The 13,915-nt window shown below is 45.7% G+C and overlaps 1 protein-coding gene across 1 annotated transcript in view; it reads left to right on the top strand.

Annotated features, from left to right (window-relative positions):
• The window catches only part of LOC115090467 (semaphorin-3A-like), a 202,923-nt gene that overhangs the window by 161,243 nt on the left and 27,765 nt on the right, over positions 1–13,915 (top strand). The window contains exons 10-11 of the mRNA XM_029599594.1: positions 1,313–1,457; positions 3,967–4,186. Of these exons, the coding sequence (XP_029455454.1) occupies positions 1,313–1,457; positions 3,967–4,186 (365 nt within the window). The remainder of the gene's footprint in view (positions 1–1,312; positions 1,458–3,966; positions 4,187–13,915) is intronic.

The following is a 13,915-nucleotide window of genomic DNA, read 5'->3' as shown; positions in this document are numbered from 1 at the left end:
ACCTTGAATTGTTGGCTCCATTTACTCTCTGTCCCTAAATACTAACAAGAACTCAGCTGGGGCACAATTCGCCTCTCTGGGATGAAGGACGTTTTGGAAACTCTAGTGTTGCACTCCACCAAAATACAAAAGAGTCTGCTCCCAACTGCTTGGGTCCAGGGCAGCATTTCTCCTGGACTCTGCACTTCCCTGGAAGCATGCACTGTCCAGACCTAGATCAAAGAAATAGTCCCCTGGCTGGCTCCTCAGCTCTCTCTCCCTCTGCAAACTGCCCAGGCCATGTCCTCTTTCTTCTTTCAGAGCCAAGCTTGTGTCCCTTGCAGAAATCTGTGAGGGTGGGAACAGAAAAATACCACAAGTAGAAAGTGCCAGCTCCATTGGCTCTGAGGCATGTACTCAGCTGATTGGTGCAGAACAGGTCAGCAGGGATCCTGGAGGTTGAGCATGCTCACTGTCCTTCAGTAGTCGCTCAGCCTAAAGATTAACTCTGTAAAGGCAAGGCTACAGCAAGCTTGGCTACAGCCAACTGATTTTAGCAAGTAAGTACAGTACCAATGCTTTTGATTTGCAGGCACCACTGTAGCAATTTAGTATCTCATGCCCAAAAGCACGTTGCCTTAATTACTCATACTGAACAGGTATTTATTCAGGTTTTAATGTTACTTGTAGGAGTTAATATCCTAGTAGAGGGGAATCAGAGTCCAACAATTTATCATTGCCCCTTACAGAAGTTTTTATAGGTAATGACTATGCAGCACGTGGACTTCACCATGCATGCTTTGGAATGGGAGTTTTAAAATGTGTTTTATAGCTCCACCCCCTCCTCTGCCTCCCAAGTGATTTGGGTCTCTCCACTGGTTGAGGATTGGAAGGAAGCTGCTTTTGAGGCTGAACCTTTTAGTACTGATTATCTGCCCCCGCTGATCTCACCCCTTATATCTTTCCTGGTCTTCTACACATTATACCCATAACACCCAGGGCTGTCACAAGGGGGAGGGTAAGAAGGGCAACTGCCCTGGGCAGCAAGCCAGGGAAGGGAGGGTGCCACCCTTCCCTTTTGAGACAGTCTGTGAGTTGGTGAGCACCTGAAAAGAAGGGAGTGCCGAAAGCAGTTCTCATTCAGAGCACTGGTTTGTCCAGTGACTGCTCTGATGGTGCGTCTTCACTTCACCATCCCTGATGCCAGATCTCAGCTCAGGCCTGGTCCCAGCATTAGAACAAAATACTCCAGAACCAGGCCTGGTTACTCTTCCTCCCGACGATGTCCCAACCACCTTGCTAGCCTCACACTGTGCTTCTTTCCTTCTCACAGTAACATTTTGAATGGCTCTGCAGTTTGTGTCTATAAGATGGAAGACATAGCAGCCACTTTCAGAGGCTCGTATGCCCACAAGGAGGGGCCAGAATATAAATGGCTGCCATATATGGGACGTGTTCCCGTCCCTCGACCTGGAATGGTAAGAGAGTTTTTAATGAGCTTATTTAGATATATTCCCCTCAAAACATTCAGAACTAGTATTTTATACAATTGTTTCCATTAGGCTCAGACTCGGAGACATCAAGGTCCTTATGTTTATTCAGTTTTCTTGCAAACTATGGGTTGATTTATGAGTTTTTTTCTTCCATTCTGTGTCTATGGGTAAAAAAAAAAAAGAAGCTTAGTAAATCAGGCCCTTTATGTTTACTGATTGATTCTAGAGAAGCTATATGTATGTCAAATAGAGCATGAGCAAAACGGACAGACACATTTGACAGTCTGTAAGGGCAATACAAAGATCAGAAGAACAATAGGTATGGTAACAAGAAAATGGACTAGGACAACTCATCTAGGCTCTTATGAGGTAAACTGAATAGAGCTCAAACTTCCTATCACATATATATTAATCAACATTAATTAAATTGGATTAAAGGATACAAGAGATGTGATTGTTTAATGTATTTACTCAGCTTTCTAACTATTTATGCTTTATCTTCTCATGGCTAGCTCAGCTCCCCTCTGGGTTCCTTACTGTTTGTGATACCATCAAATAATTTCAGGCCCTTTATCTGCCCATGTCATGAGCAAAAAGATGTATAGTCCAGTTAGTGTACTTAACAGGAGTTCCTGCTCAATCTTATTTTAGGATTGATCAGACACAGAATGCTTTACCAATATCTAAGGCATAATGTGAGATAGAAAATTCAATTCAATTTAATTTTTTACATTTTATGCCTTTTACCTTCCGTATCTCTGCTAACCCTGTCCCTCCCAAGATGATCTTGCTCAGGCAGCCCTCTAAAGCAGCGGTTCTCAACCAGTGTGTCGTGACACACCAGTGTGTTGCCAAGCACTCGCAGATGTGTCACCACACTTCCCAGTCCCCCGCTGACCCAGCTGCTCCCCCTGTCCCAGCGAAATAGCCCTGGCGGAACGTGGCAGAAGAGCTGGAGTCAGCAGCACCGGCATGGTCTCTTCTTCCCACCTCCTGAGCCCAGAAGAGGAAGTGGAGTGCAGCGGCCTTGCGCGTGGGAAGAAGAGACCATACTAGTGCGGGCTGCATCGGCTCAAAGAAGAGAGGTGCGGCCTGAAGAAGAGCAGCGCGGCGTGGAGCATCATCAATCCCCTGGCTGATGGGACTCCTTTCTCGAGGCCACAAGGGCTGGAAGTGGAGGAGGCTGCTGCTAGCGCTAAGGCTGGAAGTGGAGGAGGCTGCTGCTGCCACTAGTTCGGTGGAAAGAGAGTGAGTGGGCAAGCATATGTTTTTGAGATCATGTGTGTGTGTCAGTCTGTCTGTCTTTCTGTGTGTGACAGCATGTATGTAAGTGATTGAGAGCCTGTATGTGTGTGTGTGACAGCATGTACGCGAGTGATTGAGAGCCTGTATGTGTAAGTGTGTAATTGAAAACCTGTTTGTGTGAAAGAGAGTATGTGTGTGATTGAGATCCTTTGTGTGTGAGAGAGATAGCATGAATGTAAGCAAAAGACTGAGAACCTGTATGTATGTGAGAGAGATCATGTATATGTATGATTAAGAGCCTGTGTGTATAAGTAAGAGAGAGAGAGCATGTGTGTCTGTGTGAATGAGAGTCTATGTGTGTGAGAGAAAGAGACAGCATGTGTATATGTGTATGATTGAGAGCTTGTGTGTGAGAGAGAAGAGAAAATTGCAAGCAAACCATCCCTCCTCCTGCTAATTCAAAACAACCTCAGGGCACCTGGATATCAAACATTCCCAGATATGCAGAGCAAAACATTTTTTTATCCTTATTATTTTTCATTATTGGGTCTTTGTGCCTGCTATTTTAAAATATTTTATTGGTATCTAGAAATTTTTTACAAGAGTTTTTAATTATTGGATATTCCATTCATCAGCTGTTTCAAAATAATCTGTTCTTTTTAGGATGGTTTTACTGCTATTGATTTTATATTTCTTGATTTGTTTTAGGACACTGGTGATGTTTCTCTTTTTCCTTTGTTACACTGCATACAGTCTCTCTGGCTTGTTGCAGTTTCCAATTCAGTTTTTGTCTGCATGTTTCTAGTTATGCTTTATGGCCTCTTTATTCTTTGTTAGGTGAGGATCTGTACATGTGACTGGTCCAGAAGTGTCTCTCTTATGGCTAGACAGTTGCTTCCTATTTTCTGGGCTTAAAGCCCACTTGGAACAACAGAGATTTAAGGCGGAGATACCCAACACCTTGGTTTGTAATCAGTAGGTGTCACTAATGAAAGATGATTGTGAACACTACTTCCGCAGCATCCCCAAGCTTGAATGGGATGAGAAGAAGGAACCTAATGTGAGGAACGAACCTGGGTGTCCCACCTGCTAGCGCTTTGTGCTGCCACTGGGCCATTGGACCAGCCCTGGCATGGAGTGACTCATTATCCAGGCCTTGTGATATGACAAAAGCTAACCCAGAAACCAAACATATTGTAGCTTTCAAGCACCAGTACACATAGCTATAGTGTAATATCATGTCTTGCAGTGTCCCAGTGCTTCTGATGGAAATTATCGATCCACCCGTGATTATCCTGATGATGTCATATTCTTCAGCCGCATTCACCCACTCATGTACAGTGCCGTGTACCCCATCAATCAGCAGCCACTTCTTGTTCGTGTGGGGATGGATTATAAGTTTACCAGAATAGTGATTGACCGAGTGGAGGCTGTGGATGGGCAGTATGATGTCCTCTTTATTGGGACAGGTGAGTGACAAAATTATTCATAATCTTAATCAGACTCACTTTAAAAGTGATAGGAGGGGCCAAACTGCTGACTCAGTGGTAGTGCTACACCCTGCCATGCTGGTGGACCTGGGTTTGATTCCTGGGTCAGGTGGGCAAGAAAGACTCCTACCTGGAGCACCCAGCAAGGGGAACTGGAAGATGGAGGCAAGCCATGTACCTCTTGGCCCCCTTCCAAAACCTCTCCCCACCCTCAGACATGTCCGCACACCCCCCAAGTTGACCAATAGCAGCCCAGGGTGCCTCAACATAGGGATAGGCCATGGGATCCACACAACCAGCTAGAGGAAGTAAGTGCTGCAGGAGAGAAGAGCACTGACATGAGCCCTTGCCCAGACACCATTTTCTCTGGCAACTGTCCTAATTCTGCTCCCTAGTTTGGCCAGGGCTGGCAATGTTACAGAGGCAGCATTCACAGCCTCTGGTGGGGAGATAGTCATGCTTATCACACAACTGCATGGCTGGATTTAGGGCCATGATTGCAAGGTTCTGGAAGGATCCCTGATACATAGCCCCCATTTAAGGATTGTTTCTGCAGTGACAGGGCTAAGTAAGTTGGGAGGAGATATAAAATTTGGAAAAAATTCATGGACAGGTGTGAATTAAGAATTATGGTGTCAGATCCCAGCTTCGTTTCCAACTGAGCTAGAAGCCCAAAGGGGCAGGAGGAAAATGAAAACACCCCTCTTTCTCCCCCAAAAAGGAGATTGATTTAACTCAGCTAATAATCTTTGCATCATTGGTGTGTGATTAAGAAAATCAGTGAATTCCTAACAGACCCAGCCACACAGTGACTGACACATAGAGCAGCCATGGCGGCTGCTATTTATTTATTTAACAGCTTTTATATACCGGTGTTCGTGCGGGCACATCACGCCGGTTTACAGTAAAACTTGCGAAAGGAGGAAAGTTACAAAAAACAGGGCGCGGGTATGGGAGCAGGCTAGAAAATACGGGGTGGGTGTGGGGGGAAAGGAAAGGGGAGGAAAGTAAAGAAGCTGTGAAAAGTAAAGGAACGTAGCCATAGGTATGGTGGAGAAGTTTACAGCAAGGGGGCTGCGGGGGTGTGATAACTTTGTATTTGACGTCTCTTATCTCTCTAGAGTTGCTTCTTCATCTAGGTCATCCCAAACAAGCTGCTCCAGTCTTGACTTTGCCTTACTCATGCATGGCGATATAATCCTACTTTTCCCAAGGAAATCAGAAGTACAACTCCATGCACACATTGGGTAAAATCAGAAATGGATTAATCTGGGTGAAGTAGCAACCCTGCATTTCTCCTGCACTCTGTCTCTGCCACTGCTTCTCTTCTCCTACACACTTGTTTTTAAACAAGAAGGACAGGGGAAAGGGGAGGAATAACTGCAGGTGTCTTCCTGCTCCTATCAACAGGCCTCCTTTTGCTGTTACCACTGCTCTGAGGCTGTCTTCTCATGGTACCAATGGCATCATGTGGCCCCCTTCTTCTATGGCAGGGAGCCAGGGCAATGGCAAAGAAATTCCAGGGAGAGAGAGATTGGTGGGAGAGCCTGGGAAGAGAGAGAAATCAGTGGAACAGCATGGGAGAAATGGTAGAGAGAGCCCAGCAGGTGAGTGAGGGAACAACAGCAGAGAAGAGCACAGTGGGAGAGCGAAAGAGAAGTGGTAGAGAGTTGCTGGCTGTAGCACATAAGGTTCTTCACACCATGAACTGGTGCACAGCACTGTGGATGATTGTCCAAGTTTTTCCTCTGTCTTACTCCTTTTACCATTGTCCCCCTGTGCATTGGTCCTTGGGAGCTGTAAAACCTTGGGTGGATTTCATTTTGCTGGTTGCTTAAAAATACCATCTTGAAAGTCCAGATAAAATATGTTCCATGCATTAAAAACTTTTTTGAAGAAAGACCAAACAATTGCCACCATGGTTAATGGGTGAGATGAAAGATGCAATTAAAGTCACAAGGTCATCTTTCATAAAATGGAAAGCAGATTCAAATGAGGAAAATAAGAAAGAACATAAGCATTGGCAAGTCATATGTAAAACATTGATAAGGCAGGCCAAGAAAGTATTTTTAAAAGAAGCTTGCCATAGAGACAAAAACTAATAATAAAACATTTTTCAAGTACATTCAAAGTAAGAAGCCTGTGTTGGAATCAATTGGGTCACTAGATGACCAAGGAGTAAGAGGGACACTCAAGGAGGATAAGGCAACAGCAGAAAACTGAATTAATTCTTTGCTTTGGTCTTTATTGATGTGGATATTGGAGAGAAAACTACACCAAAAGTGTTCTTTGGTGGTGACAATTCAGAGGAACTAAAGCAAATCACTGTGAAAATGGAAGATATAACCAAACAAATTGACAAATTAAAGAGTAACATCATTAGGACTGAATGGTATTCACTCCAGTTGACAGAACTCAAATATGAGACCTATTACTAGTAACCTTTAACCTACCATTAAAAACAACCAAAATGCTCGGAGTGTGGCCAATTTAATGCCAGTTTTTAAAAAGGGCTCCAGAGGTGCTCTGTAAAACTATAGACCAGTGTACCTGACATCAGTGCTAGGAAAAGTGGTAGAAGCTATTTTTGAAAACAAAATTTCTGGCCATATAGATAGACATGATATTAAGCCATTTAGAATATTGTAGTACGTTATTGGTTGACTTACCAGGCACATTTCTATGGGCCTTGCAGTCAATACAACACGCAACTGCCAGACCTTATTACTGGAGCATCACGGTTTTGCCTGTTTCACAGGCTCTCTGTGCCCTGTTGTGCAGCCTCCCCTCCACCAGGGGTCTTCAGCGAGCCTCATCTTCAGCCTTGCCAAGCTCCTCCTTGCTGTTCAAACCACACCCAAACTCCAGCCCCATTTAACCTTTTCTTTTTTGCTAGAACCTAGATTCTTCTTCATAGAGTCATTCTTGTCTTGCTCCATGCCTTGTGGCCTCCGTCCTTATTTCTGCTTGTACCTTGCTGTGTAGCCTACTCAGGCCTTACCTTACCTTGTGGCCTCCAGGCCTACTCTTACCTTAGAACTTGCTCTGTGGATTACTCAGGCCTCTCCTCGCCTAGTGGCCTCTGGGCCTTCTATATTGCTGCCTTCGGGCCTCAGTGTTCTTTGTTCTGTGTTGTCTTGTCTAATCCTTGTCCGGTCCTTTCCTGATCGGTTTTATCTTGCCCTGCCCAGTCCAGTTCCTAGTATCTATTGCCTACCTTGCTATTGCCTTGCCCCAGTCTGTATTTAGTCCCAGTCTCTACTCAGTATCCTGCCCCATTCCTTGCTTAGTGTCCAGTCCAAGGCTATGTCTGTATCCTCACCCCTGCTTAGTATCTTGTCCAGTCTTGTCCACCTGTTCTAGTATCCAATCTCAGCTCCTTGCCTGTTCCATACTCAAACCTCTCCTTCCAGTATGTCTGCCCTGTGCGAGACCTTAGTTCCAGCTTGTGCCTTCCCTGCCTTGTGCAGCCTGTCTAACCTGTCCCATCCTGTCCAGTCTTTTCCAGGTAAGCCCTACTAGTCCCCAGAAGCCAAGGGCTCAATCTGTGGGGGAGGCTAGGCAGAAGACCAGCCTCACTTTCAGCCGTGACCAGCCATATTGCCCCCTATTGGGGGGGGGGGGAGCAATATGGCCTGGCTTTGGCAGCAGAACGGCCATATTGGCCTTCCTGTGGGGAGGGGGCTGACTAGGCAGAAGACCAGCCCTAATCCAACCCTGCAGTCCTGTGCCACACCTGTAGGGGTGTATCCAAACCCCAGCTAGGCAACCCATGACAGAATGAAGAGACTGCAATCCCTCTACAGGAGTGGAGGCAGGACTCTTTGCCAAGATACATAATCAGGTACTGATTCTAATTTTTTTTCTATGAATGTTCCCTGTGATGTATCTGCCTCTGTATCTCAATACACCTTTGACCCTGCATGATGTTTCATCTGTACGGTCTGCCAGATTCTGAATCCAGTGCATTAGAGTGCACTTCTTGCCACTTTCCTAAGTTTTAAAATGTGGGACTGTTCAAAGTGTTGGGCTGCTAATTCTGCCTCTGCTAATTCCTGTGTTAGACTCCAATCCAATCCCAAACTAAGAATACCCTTGCCTGATGATACAATCTCTCCTCAGACCCCAGCCTATTAGGAATGTAATAAATGCATGACAAAAAATGTTCTATTATTTCCTGAGTGATTGGGGATATGGCTCCACTAACCCAAGCTGGTGTGGAATGTCAGGGTACTCCCAGGTACATACCTCCAGATAGAACCTGTCCATTTTGCTCTGCATCCAAGCCATTTTCAAAGAAAACCATGCAGCACCCAGGCATAAGAAACTGCAGCCAGCAAAATCCTAACCTTCCCTCTGTAGAGGCAAAACCTGTTCCCAGATCCATTCCAGGTTTTTTGAAACCCACAGTTGCTAAACCGATGCCTGCCAGGCAGATTCTAGATTCTGTCAACACAGGAGCTGCCTCTTCAAAGTTATCCAGCTTGGTCTCCCTGGAAAGGGTAGCTAACTCCTTTACAGCCTCAGCTAAGAAAGAGAAAACCTGTACAAATAGTTAAAACCAGCATGAGTGGACATAAAATCTGTTTTAATTCCTAACACAGTATCTGTAAGGAGCACCACTCACATAGATTCAATTAATCAAGGGAACTTTAAATTCTCACCAGCAAGCGTAAACTCTGCCTCATTGCAGCTTTTCTGCTAGTCTTCTGCTTCAGCATCAGATGGCAGAAACTTGGAAAAAGGAAAAACCAATCAATCTTGCTTCTGAATCACTGCCTCAGCACAATGAAGTATTGCCACAGAAAAAGCTGACTGAGGCTGTCCGTCTGACATCCTCACCTGCAAGCAACCAGCAATTAATGAGCTCAACCTCATTTCCCAGGAGAGTAGCCCCTAGCTTTCTCAGCCCTGTTGCTCCTGAATCTTTCCTAAAGGAGCAAACCTCAGTGATTAGCTCCACTCCTGCAGCACAGAATCTTCTTCAGTTTTCCATTCCCACCACAGCCGCAGGTTTGTTGTCCAGGGAAGTCCCAGGAAGAATTGTCTTCTACTCCATTACAAGAGAAAAACAGCTCAACGGAGTTTTTATTGAGAGACTCCAAACCAGCTGTGCCTCGACTCCAGAGGAAACCCAGTTCACCTTCAGGTGGAACCTAGTCTTGTTGGTCCATTTCTGGAAGAGCCTGCAGATACAGCCTTGCTTCAGAGGGGGTCTGCCTCTTCAGTCTTACCCTCCCAGGAACTTCAGTCCTCTAACCAAGTGCCTAGAGGGGAGACCCTGTTCCAGAAGCTCAGCTACCACAGGGAGGCACTGTTCCAGATCCCCAGCACCAGAAGGGAAGTGCTCCAGATACTAAGCACCAGGGAGGAGGCACTGGTCCAGATGCTCAGCATCCAGTGAGAGGCGCTGTTCCAGAGGTTAAGTGCCCCCAAGGAGGTACTGGCCCAGATGCCAAGTACCAGGAAGGAGGTGCTGTTCCAGATACTCAGCGCCCACGAGGAGATCCTGTGCCAGATGCCAAGTGCCTGGAAGGAGGCAATTCTCCTGATACTCATTGCCCACAGGGAGGCACTGTTCCAGATGCCAAGTGCTATAAGTGAGGCACTGTTTCAGATACCAAGTGTCAGGAAGGTGGCACGGTTCCAGATACTCAGCGCCCACAGGGAGGTGCTGTTTCAGATGACAGGCGCCAGAAAGGAGGTGCTGTTCCAGATGCTGAGCACCCAGAATGGGGCGCTGTTCTAGACACTGAGCACCTACAGAGTGGCCTATTTTAGATGCCTAGCTTCAGAGAGATCCTGAGCTAGCCACCCAATGCCTGAGTGACACCATCCAGCACTAGGAAAGTGCTAGCTCGGCTATCCAATCCTTGAATAACCCTGAGTCAGTGGTTCCACTATTCAGATGCTCTGAGCGACTGAGACAACCCCCCCCCCCCACCACCCCATGCCAGAGGTCCAGTTCCAGCGAGATGCCCTATGCCCGAGGCCCAGTTCCAGAAAAATACAATGTTTATTTATTTATTTGAAAAGTTTTATATACCATTATTCGGAAAAGCCATCATAACGGTTTACATAGTGAATAAACATATCCAAGGAAAATTGAAATATTATAACAAAGTGAACATTACAGTAAAAAACATGAGTTAGATAGTAAATTATAGTTCTTAGTTCATTTGAGAGGTGGTATGAGCAGATTAATGGGGGTCCGTGAAACATTTGCGAAACAGTAAAGTTTTGAGGTCTTTTTTGAAGGTTTTTATATTATGTTGAGTTCTCAGGTCTTCAGGTAGAGTGTTCCAAAGATTGGGGGATGCGATGGAGAAAGCTCTCTCTCTTGTTGATGTTAGATGAGCATCTTTGATGGTGGGGATTAATAGGTAGTTTGAGTTATTGGATCGTAGATTTCTTGAGGAGTTTTGAAGAGTTATGTTAAGGGAGTTTAGGCCTTGATGATCGTTGTTAAGGATTTTGTGGATGATAGTCATGGATTTGTATGCAATTCGTGCAGTAATAGGGAGCCAGTGACGTGAGGATAAAATGGGTGTGATATGGTCATTTCTTTTTGTTCCAGTTAGGACTCTAGCAGCAGAGTTCTGAAGTATTTGGAGTGGTTTGAGGGAAGAGAAGGGTATTCCCATTAGTAGGGAGTTACAATAGTCGAAGGTGGAGAAGATAAGAAGCTGAAGGACGGTTCTGAAGTCATCAGTGTTTAGAAATGGTTTAAGACGTCTTAGGGTAAGGAGTCTGTGGTATCCTTCTTTGGTTTTATTTGAGATGTGGTAGAGATTCTGCTCCAGTGAGACACCAAATCCGCAGTCCAGCATCGGGGAGAGTCTGAGACCTCAGTCCAGGACAGGCTCTAACCCTGCCACCCAACCTCAAAGGAATCCGGAACCCACTCCCCAGTCTCCCAGTGAAACCATCATGACCACCCAGCACCAAAGGCATTTTGGTCCAGCCCTGCAGCTGGGCACTTGATTCTAGGTCCAAGAAATCTTCACTTAGCAGTTCCATGCCTCAAGAAACTTGATTCTGCACCTCCAGGCCAATTAAGAGCTGGTCCAAAACAATGGCCCCAGAAAGACTGTTCAGAACACTGTTTCATGGAGACTCCAGTATAGTACCCCTGTGCTCAGGCCCTTCAGTTTCCAGGAAAATCCAGACTCCTCTGACTACCAGCGAATGCAATCAAGGACCTGCTGGCCGTAACCCCTATAGAAAATAGGACCCAGGAGGAGGGGGTCTTAAAGGGGGTGGATACTGTCATGGTTTCACCTGTTTCACAGGCTCTCTGTGCCCTAGTTCAACTTGTTGTACAGCCTCCTCTCCACAAGGGGTCCTCAGCAAGCCTCACCTCCAGCCTTGCCAAGCTCCTCCATGTTGCTCACACCCACTCCCATTTAACCCTGCCTTGCCAGACCCCAGATACCTCTTCATGGAGTCTCTCTTGGCTCTCTGACTTGGCCACTCTTATCTTATTCCATGCCTTGTGGCCTCCGGGCCTTCTGTTATGTTGCTCCTATTTGTGCGGCCTATCTAGGACTCTCCTTATCTTGTGGACTCCGAGTCTTCTTGTAGCTTGTTCCTTGTCTTGCGGCCTATCCAGGCCTCAGTTTGCCTTGTGGCCTCTGGGCTTTGTACCTTGATCTGTGGCCTACTTGCCTTGCCTTATACCCTTTGGGCCTTCTGTCAACTTATACCTTGCTCTGTGGCCAACTCAGGCCTTACCTTGCCTTGTTGCCTCTAGGCCTGCTCTTACCTTAGACCTTTCTCTGTGGATTACTCAGGCCTCCTGGCCTTAAGTTTAGCGACCTACAGGCCTTCTATATTGCTGCCTTCGGGCCTCAGTATTCTTTGTTCTATGTTGTTTTATCTAGTCCTTGTCCGGTCCTATCCTGGCCTGTTTTGTCTAGACCTGCCCTTGTCTGGTCTTGTCCTGCCCCGTCCAGTCCAGTTCCTAGTATTCATTCCCTGCGGGGGAGGGGGCTGGCTAGGCAGAAGACCAGCTCTAGTCTAGCCCTGAAGTCCTATAGCAAACCCATGGGGGTGTATCCTAAGCCCATCAGGCATCCCATGACATGGAGTAAAATATTTTGTGCATATTTCACCGAATATAAAGTCATTACATTGGCTCCCAGTTAAATGTAGATTTCGTTTTATAATTTAGTAGTGGTTCATGTTGCTGAAGTGGACCCTTAGGCCAAGGTGGAGTTGGCTCACCCTGCAGGGAGGATCCCTGATAAGAGACTAGCTGCTGAGTTTTGAATTATCTGGAGTCTCTGCACATTTTTATTGGAAAGGGCCCATCACAATAATCTGACCTAGAGACTATGAGTGGAGGAGTAGCCTAATGGTTAAAGCAGCAAGCTATGAACCAGGGTTCAAAGTCAACTGCTGCACCTTGTGACCTTGGGCCTTCATCCTTCATTCCCTCAGGGCCTGATTTACCAAGGCTTTTTCTCCCATTCTGTCTCTATGGGGAAAAATGCTTAGTAAATGAGCCCCTTAGATTGTGAGCCCTCTGGGAATAGAGAACTACATAAAGTACCAGAATGTAATCCGCTTTGAAATGCCTAAAAAGCGGAATATAAATAATAATTAAAAAAAAAAAGTAAATGAGAACATGGCTCACTGAGACAAAGTCCAGTTGTGATAGAAAAGGCTGGCACTGTCTAATGTGGCAAAATTGGGGGGGGGAGGGGGGGGGAAAAGGCTTTTCACACGGAAGAAATGTGCACCTCCATTATTAACAGAGAAGCTGATATTACAACACCATTTGGCTAAGTATGGACTTGACTAGACAAATGGCGGAATTTTAAAATCCCACTGCGCTAACCAGCCCTGAGATAGCTGGGTAATATGTTATCCAACACCTTATCCAGCTAGTCTGAGGGTGGGGCAGGGGAGTTCTGGAGCCCAGACAGTTAGTTAAGTTATCCAGATAAATGCTGATTTTCAGGATTATCCAGCTAACACAGCACATAACTTCAGGATTGGTCAATAGCGATTCTAAAGTTAACGGGATAAACTCCTCTGGCTAACTTCAAGATAGCTGAGTTTATTCAGCAGTGCGTGCTGCTGAATATCCTAACAAAGATTGTCTGGCTAACTTTGCTGGCCAGACAGTCGCTGAAAATGGACTCCATAGAGTTAATTTGAACACACAAACTACGTTCATGTAGATTTATAGGCAGCGTTAAACCATTTCTAATGTATGTTTTCAGTGCCATAAGTTCATTTTCTTGTTCATATCCGGATCAGTCCAGACTCCTGGGTTTTGCCTCCCTTCCAGCAGATGGAGACAGAAAAAGTTTTACTGACACTTTCATCTAACCTGGTGTACACCAATTTATGAAAAATAATCCTCTCTTGATCAACGAGTCAAAAGGTTATTCCAAAAAACATTGATTACAAATTCTAATAAATTCAGTAATATACTCTCATTCAATTTTTAGAATCCCAGTCATCATATACATATTTTTTCACATACATTCAGAATTCTCTTATTTTTTTCCCTGAAATGCAGAAGGCAGGTGTTTTTCTGCCCAGCGTTGTATGTGTGAGTATTAGGCGCAGTGTTGCAGAGGGTCCTGGAACTTGCCTGCGGGTGCTGGGGGCATAGGGGCTGCAGGATGCTCCATCCCAGGTGCAGTAGGGGTCCCTGGCCAGGCAGCACTCGGCACAGCCCTTCCCATACACCTC

This window comes from Rhinatrema bivittatum, chromosome 4 (assembly GCF_901001135.1).
Source record: "Rhinatrema bivittatum chromosome 4, aRhiBiv1.1, whole genome shotgun sequence".
In the NCBI taxonomy this organism is placed as follows: domain Eukaryota; kingdom Metazoa; phylum Chordata; class Amphibia; order Gymnophiona; family Rhinatrematidae; genus Rhinatrema; species Rhinatrema bivittatum.
The sequence above is the reverse complement of the archived record's forward strand: the minus strand, read 5'-3'. Positions and strand labels throughout refer to the sequence as shown.